At 46.3% G+C, this 15,468-nt stretch overlaps 1 protein-coding gene across 1 annotated transcript; it reads right to left on the reverse strand.

Annotated features, from left to right (window-relative positions):
* Window positions 1–330: 330 nt before the first annotated feature.
* EVX1 (even-skipped homeobox 1) lies at window positions 331–13,497 on the reverse strand. The gene is made up of 3 exons (XM_060782023.2): window positions 12,563–13,497; window positions 8,574–8,848; window positions 331–937 (listed from the first exon to the last, which is right to left on the reverse strand). The coding sequence occupies exons 1-3, from the start codon at window positions 13,242–13,244 to the stop codon at window positions 356–358; spliced, it is 1,539 nt and encodes a 512-aa protein (XP_060638006.2). The 5' UTR covers window positions 13,245–13,497; the 3' UTR covers window positions 331–355.
* Between the last annotated feature and the right edge of the window lie 1,971 nt (window positions 13,498–15,468).

Raw genomic sequence — 15,468 nt, forward strand, 5'->3', positions numbered from 1 at the left:
GCGCATTAAAGAGCTTTGTTTCCCCTGCGTTTGTGAGAGTTTGTTTGGCTTCTGCGGTTTGAATGGCATGGAATAGCCAGGGTAGACGGGGCTTCGTCCAAAGGGTGTTCCTTGGGTGAAGTCCTTTATGCTTTCTATTGTATTTTCCCACGCATCCCGGCGGCACAGAAATCCTTCCATTGAAGGAAAGGAAGAAAAAAGGCAAAACAAAGCGCTGGTTTGGCTCAAAGTTCCCTCCTTGGCGTTTGGGAGAGTCTCATCCCTGTCTGCAATTAAATAACGACGGGGTGGCAGTTCTGGGACCGGGGAGGGGACCGGGGCGGGGGGGGGGGGGGGGAACCTGAGAGGGCGCTTCCTATCTGGTCAAGGGCACCTCTTCCCGCTGGTCCAGGGCCACCGAGGCGCTCTTGCTCAGCACCGAGGGCGTGAAAGTCAGGAAGGAGTCCGTCCTGGTGCTGGCCGCCGCGCAGGGGAAGTCCGAGGCCGGCGGCGGCCTTTGGGGCAAGCCGTTGCTTTGGCCCCCGCCTCCGTGGCAAGCCAAGCAGGAGCAGGGGCTGCCCGCCGCCGCCCCGCCGCCCCCGCCGCCGCCTCCCAGTCCCTGCGTGGGCCCGGCGTATAGCGAGGGGTGGCGGAAGGCGCAGAGCAGCTCGGGCCGCGGATACGGGTGCGAGAGGACGCGGAAGGTGTCCAGCGGCCGCAGCGGGGAGCCGAAGGGGGAAGCGGCGGCGGCGGCTGCGGCGGCGGAAGCCGAGGCGGCCCCCAGCCCCATCGGGGAGTAATAGGGGAGCGGCAGGTGGGAGGGGAACGGGTAGGGCAGGTTGCCCGTGGCCGCGGCGTGGCTCATCATGTAGCTGTAAAAGGCCGGGTCGGCGGGGTGGGGCCACGTCATGGCCAGGCGCTGCCGCTTGTCCTTCATCCGACGGTTTTGGAACCACACCTGCAAGAAGGGACAGCCACAGAAGGGTCAGAGCAAGGACTTCCAAGGTCACCCCACACTCAAATGAAGACCTCGAGAAGCTTTAGGGAGCTTTTATGTATCACTCCACAGATATGTGTGTGTATATATGCATGATTTGGATTTGCCGACTCAGACTTGGTTGTGTTAATATTTTAAGGGCCAATATGTTTAGTGTATTTTTAATGTTGTTGTTATTTATTCGTTCAGTCGCTTCTGCTCTTCGTGACCTCCTGGACCAACCCACGCCACATCTCCCTGTGGGCCGTCACCACCCCCAGCTCCTTCAGAGTCATGCCAGTCACTTCAAGGATACCATCCATCCATCTTGCCTTTGAGCAGCCCCTCTTAATGCATTTTTAGTGTTGTTGACCTGTTTGTGTTCATTGTCGTTCTTTGACTGTTTCTTTGTCGACATCTAATGATTGCCAATTGTAAACCGCCCTGAGTTCCCCTTCAGGGGTTGAGAAGGACGGGATACAAATGCTCTAAATAAATCTATATAAATAAATATGTAATGTTCGTTTGTGGGATTAACATAACCCAAAAACCACTGGACGGATTGACACCAAATTTGGACACAATACCCCTGTCAGGCCAGCGAGTGACCATCACTCATAAAAACACTGAAAAACACAGCGGAAGAGACTTAAAAAGCCAAAAAATAAAAATACATGCGCAAAACCACATATATACAAATACACACACACATATATACACACACACATATACACACATAAAACACATATATGCGTGTGCACACACAAAACGTATATTCACAGACTGGGCCACAGAAACGTATGGCAGGGGACTGCTAGTAAATAAATAAACAAACAAATAAATAAAATATATAGGCACACATACATACATACATACATACATATATACCCTAACCCTAAAGCTTCTCAATGTCTTCATTTGAGTATGGTGTGACCCTATACACACACACACATCTGTGGAATGTACCAAAGCTTCCTAAAGCTTCTCAAGGTCTTCATTTGAGGTCTTCACCACCCTCAAATACATGCATATATACATATCTGAGGAATAATATATAAAATCTCCCTAATGCCTCTCAAGGTCAGCTTTATAATGGCAAAGCTCCCTAACGCTGTGAGTTTTCCCTGCTCTATGGCTATGTTCCAGAAGCATTCTCTCCTGCCGTTTCACCCACATCTATGGCAGACATCCTCAGAGGTTGTGAGGTATATTGGAAACTAAGCAAAGGTGGTTTATACATCAGTGGAATGAGATATATATCTATATATAGATATATATCTATCTCATTCCATAACTATATAAACCTCACTTCCCTATATATAGGGCCTCTTCCTTACTTACAGCTCACCCTGTATTTGGGGACACTAAAATCCTTGAAGTTCTTAGGCTCTCTAAGGCTGGAGCTATATATAATGGTATATATAATGCAGTCTGAGTTGCTTTATATGTAACACGATTTTTGTTCCTGGGTTATAAATGTCATTTTCTAATTGGTTCCATCATTTAAAAACGTGTAAAAAGTTAATTAAACTACAAAAGCTTGATTTTTGCAGGACATCCTGCAGCAATGAGCTCTATCTTTCTTTCTATCTATCCGTCCTGTCTGGCTGTCTGCCTGTCTGTGTGTCCAGCTATGTATCTCATTCCACATATATATATATAAACCTCACCTGCCTAGTTTCCAATAGACCCCCCAACCTCTGAGATTGCCTGCCATAGATATGGGTGAAATGTCAGGAGAGAATGGTTCTGGAAAACTCACAGCAACCTATCTTTAGGAAGCTTTGCCATTATAAAACTGACCTCCTTGGGCCCAGCTCATGCCAGTAAGCCCTGTCTTGGGCACTTCGGTTGGATCTACACTGCCAAATAATGCAGTCTGAGCTGCTTTAGATAGCACTATGTAACTGTCAGCCCCTGCTCTGCCAACCTAGCAGTTTGAAAACATGCAAATGTGAGTAGATCAATAGGTAACGGCAGTCTCCTTTAGTCAAGCCGGCCACATCACCTTGGAGGTGTCTATGTACAATGCCTTCAGCTTAGAAATGGAGATGAGCACCACCACCACCCCTCCAGAGTCCTACATTACTAGGCTTAGGACCTCATCACACTAGGAAATCAATCAACTTTAAATCCGGTTTCTGCCTCCTGCAGAATTCCGGGGTTTGTAGTTTAGGGAGAAGCCTTTAACAGCCTCGCTAAACTACAAACTGGAGATTTCTGCAGGAGACAGAAACCAGATTTAAAGTGGATTTAAACCACTGCTCTAGTGTGATGAAAGTCATTTTGTCAAGGGGAAACCTTTACTTTTACTATTTAAAACATTTGGAGAGAGAAAAAACCTGTTCCTGGTTTGCAAGTGTTATTTCCTATTTAATTGTGCAGTATTTATTCTGGAAGTAGTTGTTATACTCCAGAAACTGTGGCTGTCACAAACTATGTGGAATTGATTGAGACTGGATGGGATATTCACTGAGAAACTATATAGCCTTTATGCTGCAGGATGTCTCACAAAAATTAAGGTTTTGTAGTTTAATTAACCTTTTACATATTTTTTTTTAATGATAGAACCAATTAGGAAATTACATTTATTACTCAGGAACAAAAATCATGTTACAAAGTGTAGTGTGGACCCATTTAATGCAGTTCAATCTGTATTATTTATAGGAGTGCAGCTTCAGACTTAAGAGACCCTAAGAGTGTCGAGGATTTTAGTGTCCCCATATACAAGGTGAGCCAAAATTAAGGAAGAGGTCCTATATATACTGTATATGATGCTCTGGCACCATATGCAGAGTCAGTCTTAAGAAATAGGGCTACAAAGGGTGTGTGGAGAAGAGCAAACCACAGACCGCATACTACAATGCAGTCTGAGCCCTGCCACATACACAATGGAGGACCTTCTTATAGCGACACCAGAGGCACTCCAACTGGCCAGCTTCTGGTCAAAGGACATTTAGTATAATGCCAAGTATTTAACTGTGTTTGTGTTTTTAAAGGCATTACAACTGTACCCTCAATTCACTTCTGTCACAATAAATATATGTTGGATGCCATTTCCGAGCTGATTTTCCACACCTAATGTAAATGCATTTCCTTTGTAAATGAGCTATTTAATACTGAAAACCCTTTGTGAGTTTTGGGCCTCCCTGGACAAGTATACTCTCAGTTATCCAGAACCCACCCACCGGAACTCTCAAATAACCGGCAAAAAATCAAAGATTTAAATAAAAATTGAAAAAACAATCATTTCTGATTTGTCTTGGTTTGTCCTCATTTGCTTTTATGTAATGCAGTTCAACAATTAATACCACGACAATACAGGTCTTATAGTATGTGGTAGAGTATTAGTTAGGCCTATTTTTAATAGTAACTCTTCAGCCAGAAATTACATTTACCGGGCATCTACCAATATCCATGGGTGCCAGTTAACTGAGGGCCCTTCCACACAGACCTATATCCCAGAATATCAAGGTGGAAAATCCCACAAAACCTGCTTTGAACTGGGTTATCTGAGTACACGTTACCATATATCCCAGTTCAAAGCAGATAATGTGGGATTTTATTCAGCTGTGTGGAAGAAGCCTGAGAGTCAGATATTTATTTATTTATTTATTTATTTATTTATTTCAAAACGAAACAAAATGTACAGCAAGGTGAAAATAATGTTTATTTTTGTATGCTTCCATTTGAATCAATGTGAGAATTCCCCTCCTACCTTTTCTAACTGGAAAGTATTCTATAGTGGGACTTCATTTTTTGTGAAACTTGGTTTGGTTGCATCACTTTCAGTTTGGCACCATAGGTTCCATAGTAAACTAAATCCGGCAATGGGAAATTTCTCACCTCAGCCCTTCCCTTGATGCCCTAAACGCTGGTTAATCCTTCCCTGTTTCTGACACTTTTGGGTCACTCAGGCAAAGAAGACGCTCTTCTCCTTTGATTACTCCAGAGGAAGCCTCATGCAATGCTTTTGTTAACAATTCAATTTTAAAAAAATTAAAAATGCTACACAATATTAGTTTCCCTAACATATCTGCTCCATTTTCATATTTTAAAATATCTTTAACTTTTGAGAGAGAGAGATCCCCTCTATACTATTTAAATATAACAAAATAAACACTGTATGTGGAGTATTCAAATTGCATGATATAGATGATCTCCACTGACCCTATAATGCAGTTCAAACTCCATTATGTACAATGTAGGTCCAGCCAGAGAGAGGGAAGGAGAGTCTGTTCTCTGACCAGGGTCAACTATATCCCCATAAAGATGGTCATGGATTATTAAGATGACAAAGGAAAAGAATGCTGGGTTGCTGTGAGTTTTCCGGACTGTATGGTCATGTTCCAGAAGCATTCTCTCCTGACATTTCACTCACATCTATGGCAGGCATCCTCAGAGGTTGTGAGGTCTGTTGAAAACTAGGCAAGTGAGTCTTATATATCTGTGGAATGTCCACAGGCAGCAACCAGCCAGGCTTTGAAGCTGCAAAGCCATTCAATGCTAATCAAGGTGGACAATTTCAACATTCATACTTGCCTCAAATAGCCAAGAGTTCTTTCTCCCACCCTGGACATTCCACAGATACATAAACCTCACTTGCCTAGTTTCTCCAACAGACCTCACAACCTCTGAGAATGTCCGTCATAGATGTGGGTGAAATGTCAGGAGAAAATGCCATGAAGCTCTAAAAACTCACAGCAACCCTACAACCAAAAGGGAGTTCCACATTCAGTTATGAGGAATACTCTTGCAGAGATTTCAAGATCTACAGAAATGGCCTTTGCCCAGTTCCTGGCATAGCAACTAGATTACAGATTTTTTTCCTTTCTTTCTGTGTGCCTTTGCCATATGCTTCTACAGCATCTACTTGCCTGACTCTTTCCTTAGTTGTTAAACATCTTCTAGGTCTTCCAAGCTATGTGGAAGACAGAGGTTATAGTTATCGCCACCACTACTGCAAACTGCATAGAAATGCTTCTTTGTTCTATTCCCTTTCCAATGTTCAGTCTATGCAATATGTTCTTACTATGTTTGAAATACCCCCTGACTATATAATGAGACAGGATCCCACTGATATTAATGGGAGATGCAACCCTTCAAGGGAAAAAAATAGTCCTTTATTTGAATCCTTGCAGGGTTTCGTCATGCAAAAGCACTAGCAGTGTCTATGGGCCTTTCCACACAGCCCTATATCCCAGGATATCAAGGCAGAAAATCCCACATTATCTGAGTGTGGACTCAGATAACCTAGTTCAAAGCAGATATTGTGGGAATTTCTGCTTTGATATCCTGGGATATAGGGCTGTGTGGAAGGGCCCTTGGTATGCTTATAAACAGCACCCACCAATCCCATTATTGCAGTGAAATTATTGTGAAATTTACATAAAAGTAAGTCTCTCTACACTAGTGGATTTGAGTTCAAGAGTATGACCTTCTATACTAAGGTTCTTCTCATCCCCTTTCGCATATGTCAGTTGAATAAAATCCCACATGATCTGCTTTGAACTGGAATATATGGCAGTGTGGACTCAGATACCCCAGTTCAAAGCAGATAATGTGGGATTTTCTGCCTTGATGTTCTGGGTTATATGGCTCAGTAGAAGGTCACCTTGGGCAAGTCACGCTCTCACACCTTCTCCTTGGGCAAGTCTTAGCCTTGGGCAAGTCCCACTCTCTCACCATCAGAAGAAGGAAAGGCAAACACCCTCTGAACAAATCTTGCCAAGAAAACCCAATGATAGCTTTATAATAGGGTTGTCATAGGTGGGAAACAACAAGTCCACTATCTGATCCAAAGGCTATTGAAGTCAACTTGTATTGAGAAAATATTGCCCTTACATAGATAATGCTCTAATATGGAACCCAGCTTCTGTTTTATATCCCAAATGTCCGCCCATCCATTCAACCATGCTTCCCACACTTGGAAGTAATGACCATTGATATCAAATAGACAAAACTGCAAGTAGACATCAAGAATAGGAAATGGGTATCCAAAAGGTAGTTTTTCAGTTTATGGACTACCACAAAGTCTTTTAGGGCTGCTTTGCTGTGGATTTTAGTAGCACTGATTTCCCAATTCCTGGATTGGGTTGGAAACAGGATCTCCCATTAGAACAGTGGTTCTCAACCTGTAGGATCCCAGATGTTTTGGCCTTCAATTCCCAGAAATCCTAACATCTGGTAAACTGGCAGGAATTTCTAGGAGTTGAAGGCCAAAACACTTGGGAACCCACAGATTGAGAATCATTGCATTAGAAGGTGAAGCCCCAAAGATCAGTAGGGTTTTGTTGTCAACTGTCTTCAAGTCAACTTATGGCTGCTCTAGGACTGAGAGATCTCCAAGTCACCCTACCACCAACTCAAGGCAATGGGTTGAGTCTGTCCATGTGTAATGTGATCTTCCTGTTTTCCTGCCGCCTTCTACCTTACCAAGCATTAGTGTCTCGTCTTGTGAGTCATGTCCTCTCCCTTCGGTGGCCCCTTCTACACTGCCGTATAATTCAGTTTAAAGCAGATAATCTAGATTGTATATGATAATGTAAGAGGAGCTGGTTATTGGCAATGTTCGGATATGCAGGTGTTTTGGACTTCAAACCTCAGAAGCCCCAGTCATATTGGCCAGCAGTCAGGAATTCTGGGAAATGAAGACCTAAACACCTGGAAGAGCAAAGGCTGACAGTGTTTCCCAGACTCTAGTCTTGCAGGTGTTTTGAGCGTCAGCTTTCAGAATCCTTTATTATAAACCAAAGCAACGTTGGGAATTGGATTCCTAAAACCTGGAGGAGTAGAGTGTGGGAGAGGATAGGTTGCAAAAGGGAATGGGTCTTGGATTGATCCCCCCCCCCCCCCGAGAATCTCAAGGTCCTCCAGCAAGGCTGGATCTACACTGCCATATAAAATCTATATTATCTGCTTTGAACTGGATTATATGGTAGTGTAGACTCATATAATCTAGTTTAAAGCAGATAATCTGGATTATCTGATTTGATAATCTGGATCATATGGCAGTGTAGAAAGGACCTAACTTAAATAAAGACGGCCTTGTTCGGTGGTCCAATCTGGGTGGTGGTGATAACGACCTAATAATTGGCTAGGGCCAATACCGGAAGTTCACAGCTCTGCATGGCTTTGAAGTCAATAGCTCTAGAAGCTTAGCCCAGTGTTTGATGTTGAGCTAATGGTCACTATGGTTGGTTGTACAGTGCCATATAATCCAGATTATCAAAGCAGGTAATCCACTTTATCTGTTTTGAACTGGATTATATGAGTCTACACTGCCATATAATCCAGCTCAAAGCAAATAATCGGAAGTCCACAGCTCTGCATAGCTTTGAAGTCAATAGCTCTAGAAGCTTAGTCCATGTGTGTGATATAGAGCTAATGGTCACTATGGTTGGTTCTACATTGCCATATAATCCAGATTACCAAATCAGGCAATCCACATTGTCTACTTTGAACTGGATTATATGAGTCTACACTGCCATATAATCCAGTTCAAAGCAAAGGAATTTGACATGGCAGTGTAGATCCAGCCTTTGACAGCTCCTGATTTGGGAGCCCCCTCTTCCTCTTCCTCCTCCTCCTCTTCCTCCTCCTCCTCCTCCTCTCATACCTTAATGGTGGTTTCTGGGAGATTCAAGGCGGCTGCCAGTTCGCACCTCCGGGGTCTGGAGACGTAATTCTCCCGGTAGAACTCCTTCTCCAGGCGGGCGATCTGCTCCCGGGTGAAAGCCGTCCGGTAGCGGCGCATTTGATCGCTGGCGCTGCAGGCCAAAGATCCTTGCGAGCTGCTTCCGCCCCCAACACCTCCTCCTCCTCCGTTCCCTTTGGGGGGCTCGCCTCCGCCGCTGCTGCTGGGGCTCCCCGTCGAGGCCTCTGAGCCCTGCCCTGGAAGAGGAAGGCAAGAGGGAGCCGTCCAGCAAGAGAAAGGACCAGGAGACGCGTTTCGCCCCCCTTGCCCCGCCATTTCTGCCCGGTGTGGGATGGAAGGAGAGGAAGAGAAGAAGGGGTGCCCCAAATAAACCATTTGGGCCGGTGGAAGGGCCTCAGTGAGCCTCTGGGCTAGACTTAGCCCAGGTGGATGGGACAACCACAGCAACGCTCTGGTCCGGTCTAAGGCGAGTGGGTTTCCAACTGGATCTTAAGTCCCCTCTTAGAGTTCACCTGATTCATTTCCGTGGGAGGCATTCTCAGTGAATGGAGAGCCGAACCTAACCAATATCCTAAAGATTCTGCCTGATTTTGGAAGCTAAGTAAGGCCAGCTCTGGTTAGGGCTTGGGTAACAGCTCGCCAACGAATACTAGGTGTTTGCAGGCCACTGCTCCTTAAACTGTGGGTCTTAAACCTCAAATGGGGGGTCCTGAAAAATTGACAACAGTAAATCTAGTAGCTGTTTCACACAAATCTGTTCTGCAGTGTTTAGAGTGGGCACTGCAGAAAATGCTTCAGCAGTACTTCTTGAAAAGCAAAACCAACCTCTTTAGCAGGCCTTGCAAATGGGCTAAAGCCTTGTGCAGGCAGTTGTAATTTGGAATCTGGGGAGTGGGATGAGCTCCCATTTGTCAGCTCCAGCTCCCCATGTAGGGACATGAGAGAAGCCTCCCACAAGGATGGTAAAACGCCCAGGCGTCCCCTAGGCAACGTCCTTGCAGACGACCAATTCTCTCACACCAGAAGCGACTTGCAGTTTCTCAAAATCAGCCAATTGTTGGTTTTTATATCTATTTTATATACCTATATATCCGGGATAATGTAAAAAAGTATTGAGGGTAAAGGGTCGCAAGTGGAAGCTGTTAGCGATATTTCAGAGGAAGGACCTGGCACAAGCAGCACTGGGTATCCCTTGCCTAAGAAAAACCTTGTGAAATTCGCGGGGTCCCCATAAATGGACAGGGGATATGAGGGCACATAGGAACGCAGGCCCTGGGACTCAGGCGAATTCTATGTAAGCCGGGTTGGGTTTCATAAGGACGCGAGTCCGTTTACTTGGAAATGAGGGCTGTAGGAATCCAAGGGAAGCTTTTTTTTCAAGCCACAGGCTTAGTCAAGGCTTGAAACAAGATGATTAGGGTTCCTATCTGTCCCAGATTCCCTCCTGTTGGGGTTGATTCTGTGTTTACCGTAGGGATTTCCACAGATGGGGAGCCAAACGTGCCGTAAATGACAAAGTTCAGGTGTTTTTCTGAGGAATGCTCCTTGGCTTCCTTTTCACCACAACTGGATGAATGGACCAAAACAAAATATGGGAAGGTGTCTCTCCCCCCCCCCCCATTCTTGGGGGGGGGGGGTCGCTTATCCGCAGCACCTGAAGTGAAAGTGTTACCGGTTTCGTGTTCCTGTTGGATCATCCAAGAAGTCAAGGATGGTAAAACATTAGAAACCCGGGAGTATCCCTCTGGGCAACGTCCTTGCAGACGGCCAATTCTCTCACACCAGAAGCGACTTGCAGTTTCTCAAGACGCTCCTGATACGAAAAGAAAAATCCAAAATCCAAAAGGTACACCAGACAGATCTCTTATCCCCGCTCGGCCATTGGGTGACCTCGGGCAGGTCACACTCTCTCAGCCTCAGATGAAAGAAAGTGCAAACCTCACCCACAGAAACCCCGCAATGGGATTGACTTTGGAGGCACCCGGGAATTATACTAGGAAGAAAGATAGGTAGGGAAATGCAAGCGACTACAGAAAAGATGGGCCCCGTGGAGATTTTTCTTTCCCGTGACAGTGGAGGTCAAAGGAACCCCAGTGGGCCCAACCAGGAGGCTTTGGCTCTGGTTTCCCCGCTTCTCCCCCTTAGAGCTGAGGGGAAGGTGGGAAAGGAGTGGACTGCAGAGACTTCCTTCCTTCCTTCCTTCCTTCCTTCCTTCCTTCCTTCCTTCCTTCCTTCCTTCCTTCCTATTGGGCCTAATCAGGGGCTTTTGGCCCTGATCTACCCTCTTCCTCCAAGGAGTGTCGGGATCTGAGGAGGTGTGGAAGGCGTGGGCCTGTCTGGGCGGGAGGAGATGAGCAGGCCCCCTTTTCCCGGCCTTGGGCTTTCATGTGCCCCCAGCCCTCCTCCTGTCCGACCCAGACCAAAGTGGCAATTAGGAGCCCTCGGCGACAGGGCGATGACTTCCTTCCGAGCTGGCGCCGCCGGAAGAAGGCAATTGGGGACTTCGGACCAACGTGCCAAACCGGACCTGGGGCAGCGATGGGGCTGCCTGCCGCAATTTTGCAGGGAAGGAGGGAGAGGGGGAGGTTTGGCTTCTCAATCAGCGCGCGCATTCCCCAAGCGGGAAACCTGGCCAGCGGGCAAGCGGGCCTCTTTTGATCTCGCCCAAATCTGGGGGAACTCGTTTCCTCCGCCTCGCCTTGGAAATGGGGGGGGGGGGGAGGGCTGCGCTGGGATGGGGAGGAGTTGTTGCAGCCCTCTACCTTCTGGGGGAATTCATTCCCATTTCTTTGCAGAGGTCAGAATGCCCCCTTGCACCGAGGATGCCATTCCATGCCCTGCATTAACACGTCGTTAGACTTCAAAGCGGGAGATAGGTGCCGGGGATGGCGGGTCTCTCTCTGGGGGCAGTTCAGAGGCTGAAGCCCCGCAGCCTTCCGCTCTGGGAAGGGGTTAAAGAAAGGGAAGGGGGTGTCGTGGCAGGGAAAGAGGGGAGAATAATAACATCCAAACAGAGACTGCGATCCTCAAGGCGCTTGAGCCTGGTCGGAGGAAAGGGGGCCGCTTCCTTCTCCTCCTCTTTTAACCCTTAAGTGCTTTAGGGATCGCATGATGAGGGGCAGCAGACCCCATTCATGCCTCCCCCATTGTATCAAATTAGGGTTTTGAGCATTCAAACTGGATAGAGGACAAAAGTCTTATTTTCCTTCTTTCCTTCTTGAAGGACACTACTTTCTTTCTCCTTTCCTTTCTCCTTTCCTTTCTCCTTTCCTTTCTCCTTCCCTTCCTTCCTTCCTTCCTTCCTTCCTCCTTCCTTTCCTTCCTTCCTTTCTTTCCTTCCTTCCTTCCTTTCCTTCCGTCTTTCTTTTCTTCCCTCCTTCCTTTCCTCTTTCTTTCTTTGCTAACTTTCTCCCTCCTTTCCTTCCTTCCTTCTTCCTTCCATCCTTCTTTCCTCCCTCCCTTCCTTCCTTCCCTCCCTTCTTTCCTTCTTTCTCTTTCCTTTCTTCCTTCCTCCCTTCCTCCCTTCCTTTCCTTTCTTCCTTCCTTCCTTTCCTCCTTTCTTTCCTTCCTTTCTTCCTCCTTTCCTTCTTTCCACCTTTCTTTCCTTTTTTCTTTCATTATTTTCTTCCTTCCTTCCTTCCTTCCTTCCTTCCTCCTTTCCTTCCTTCCATCATTTTTCCTTTTTTCCTTCCTCCCTTCCTCCTTCCCTTCCTCCCTCTTTTACTTCCTTCCTTCCTTCTTTCCTCCCTCCCTCCCATCCTCCTTTCCCTCCTCCCTGCTTTCTTTCCTTCTTTCCTTCCTTTCTCTCTTTTCTCCCCACTCACCTTTGACCGATGCAGCCTACCTGAACCCCTCCATCCACCTCACCCCCCACCTGACAAAACCAAAACCAACCAAGCTCCAGGGGAAGGGAAAGAGGGGAAGGCTGGCCCTTTTGAGAGTGCAGGTACCTTTGCCATGCTGGAGGTATTCCACGTTGCCGGTGCCGCAGTCCGGGGTGCAGCTCACCTCGATCTCCTCATAGAAGTCCGACTCAGTGTCCGAGCTGCTCTGCTGGCCTTTGGCGGAGAGGCGGTGGAGGGGGGGCGGAGGGGGCGGCGGTTGCGGCGGCTGCCCGGCCGAGAGGAGCAGCGCCGCCGCGGCCGAGCGGCTCTCAGGGACCGTCCCTGTCCCCGGCAGGACTTCCACTTCCTCTTCCTCCTCTTCCTCTTCCTCCTCCTCCTCTTCTTCTTCCTCGCCTCCTCCTCGCCTCCCTCCCGCCCTTTCCCGGGCCCTCCGGAGCATCGCCTTGTCCTGCGGGTTCTCTTGCCCGCTGGCCTCTGCCAAGCCCGACGCCCTCTTGCCCGCCCGGGGCCCGAGGGCGCCTCCTTCCAGGAACATCACCGAGATCTCCTTCCGGGCGTCCATGGCGCCCAGGGGAGGCCGAGCCCCATCCACGCCCGCCGCCTCGCCCCCGCGACCTTCCCGACGAGGCTGCCCTCCTGCCAATGCCCAGAACGGCGCAGCGGGCCCGTGCGATCCAGGGGGGAGGAGGAAGAGGGGGGGCACGGGGTGGGGAGGAGGAGGAGGATGACCTTGCGAGGATGCGGAGCCTCCCGTGCGCCTCGCCGGCTCTGCGAGGGAGCTCACCATGGCCCGCGTCTCTCTAAAGCTGTCATCCCTGAATGGGGGCCGGCGTCATTGCCCCTACCTCTGGTGACGCCACTGGCTGGACGGCCGGGGGGTGGGAAAGGGAGGGAGTGCGGGGGATAAATAGAAACGCCTGCCGGGGGGCAGAGGAGGATGAAAGGAAGAGCCAGAGGGGAAGAGTTAAAGGGGAGGCGAATGGGAGGAGAGAGAGTTAGGAGGTGGGAGATGGAGGGGGAGAGATGCGCCAGGTGTATACCTCCGCCTGGGGTTGGGGGGGGGGGGGGTAAGAGAGGAAGAAAAGGGAAAGCGGATGGAGATGCCCAACGAACCCGAGTCACCCTTGGGTGCTCTCGACAGGACAAGAACTTGCAAGACTCACGAGATAGGTGTCCTCCTCCCCCTATCCCTGGTCCACCCCCCAAGTGGGACTAAGACACCTATTATGGGTTCCCCCACACCTCCTTACTCCACCCCTTCCTGAATTATCCCCTCCTCCCGTCCCCTTTGGTGGAAAAGTTACATTGAGCGACCTCTAGGATAAGGAGAAGGCGCTCTCGAAGGTCGGGCAACTCCTGGGATGAAGGAAGTTCATCCCCCTCCCCCTGCCTTTCTAATGCGCCATTGATTCCCGTTCTTCTCTGGGCCATCTGGCTCCAACCCCGGAATTAGTAGCAATACTGATGGGAGGGAGGAAGACCCGGCAAGACAGCTTGATTGATGGCCTCCCTGCCTCCAATCCGGATTGTGCCTAATGATAATTTATTTCAAAGCAATAGCTGCTGTCTTCTTCTTTTTCTTCTTCTTTTCTCCTTTACAGAGGGAAATAAAGAGCAAACTATCCGAAGATGATTGATAAGGACCAACTAGACCGAAATCCTCCAGAAACTGTGCTGCCTAAGCGAAGCTACCCAAATTTCGAGCTACGATTACTAGAATATTTTGCTTTGGGTTTTTTTTAGCTCTGTCTTTTCTCGCAACCCAAACAACAAAGGGTCGGATGGTACTTTAAAGGCTCACAAGTTTTCTTTGGCGCAAGAATTGGTGGCCTTCAGTTCAGAAACAGACTTCAGACTAAGGCTAAAATGGGTTGCCATTATTATTATTGTTATTATTATTATTAGTAGTATAATGTTATATATTATTTTTGCTTTTGTTATTATATAGTATAATAATGATATATAAAATATAGTATTATTATAATAATATCGAGCCTCGAGGAGAGGCAGGTAATAATTTTTTATTATTATAGAATATTATATAGTATTATTATTATTATTATTATTATTATTATATCGAGCCTTGAAGAGAGACAGGGAAGAAATAACAATTGTTATTATATGGTATAATAATAGTATATAATATCTATTATTATAATTATAATAGCAAGCCTCGAAGAGAGGAAGGTAAGATATTATATATATATATATATATATATATATAATTATTATTATATCGAGCCTTGAAGAGAGAAAGGGAAGAAATAACAATTGTTATTATATAGTACAATAATAGTATATAATATCTAGTATTATTATTATGCTAGCAAGCCTCGAAGAGAGGAAGGTAAAATATTATTATTATATAATATATAATATATTATTATTATTATTATTATTATTATTATTATATCGAGCCTTGAAGAGAGGCAGGGAAGAAATAATACACTATAATAATACTATATAATATATAGTATTATTATAATACTATCGAGCCTTGAGGAGAGGCAGGTAAGAATTTATTTTTATTTTTATTATTATAGAATATTATATAGTAGAATTATTATTATATTGAGCCTTGAAGAGAGGCAGGTAAGACATAATATAATAATAATAATAATAATAATAATAATAATAACAATAATATAATATCGAGTCTCGATGAGAGTCAGGTAATAAATTATTATTATTATTATTATTATTATTATTATTGCCATCTACCAAACGTGCCCAAGGAAACGTGTTAGTCCTTAAAGGCGATCAAGAAATTGTCTTGTCTGTTTGCTCATCTCGTATGAATTAACAGATCTCTTTGCCATGTATAATCGATTTTTAATAGTCTTGCTTTTTTTTACTGTGCAGGCAGAAACCCCTTTTCTTCACTCACCATACAGCAGAATATCAAATAACCCTACCTCTAAATGCCCTTTGTAACTCTCGAGAATGTCGGTGGCGTTCAAGCTTCAACTAATAATGTTTCCAGTCTGGTAAAAGAATTTATGGGAATGTTT

Source organism: Anolis sagrei, chromosome 6, assembly GCF_037176765.1.
Source record: "Anolis sagrei isolate rAnoSag1 chromosome 6, rAnoSag1.mat, whole genome shotgun sequence".
In the NCBI taxonomy this organism is placed as follows: domain Eukaryota; kingdom Metazoa; phylum Chordata; class Lepidosauria; order Squamata; family Dactyloidae; genus Anolis; species Anolis sagrei.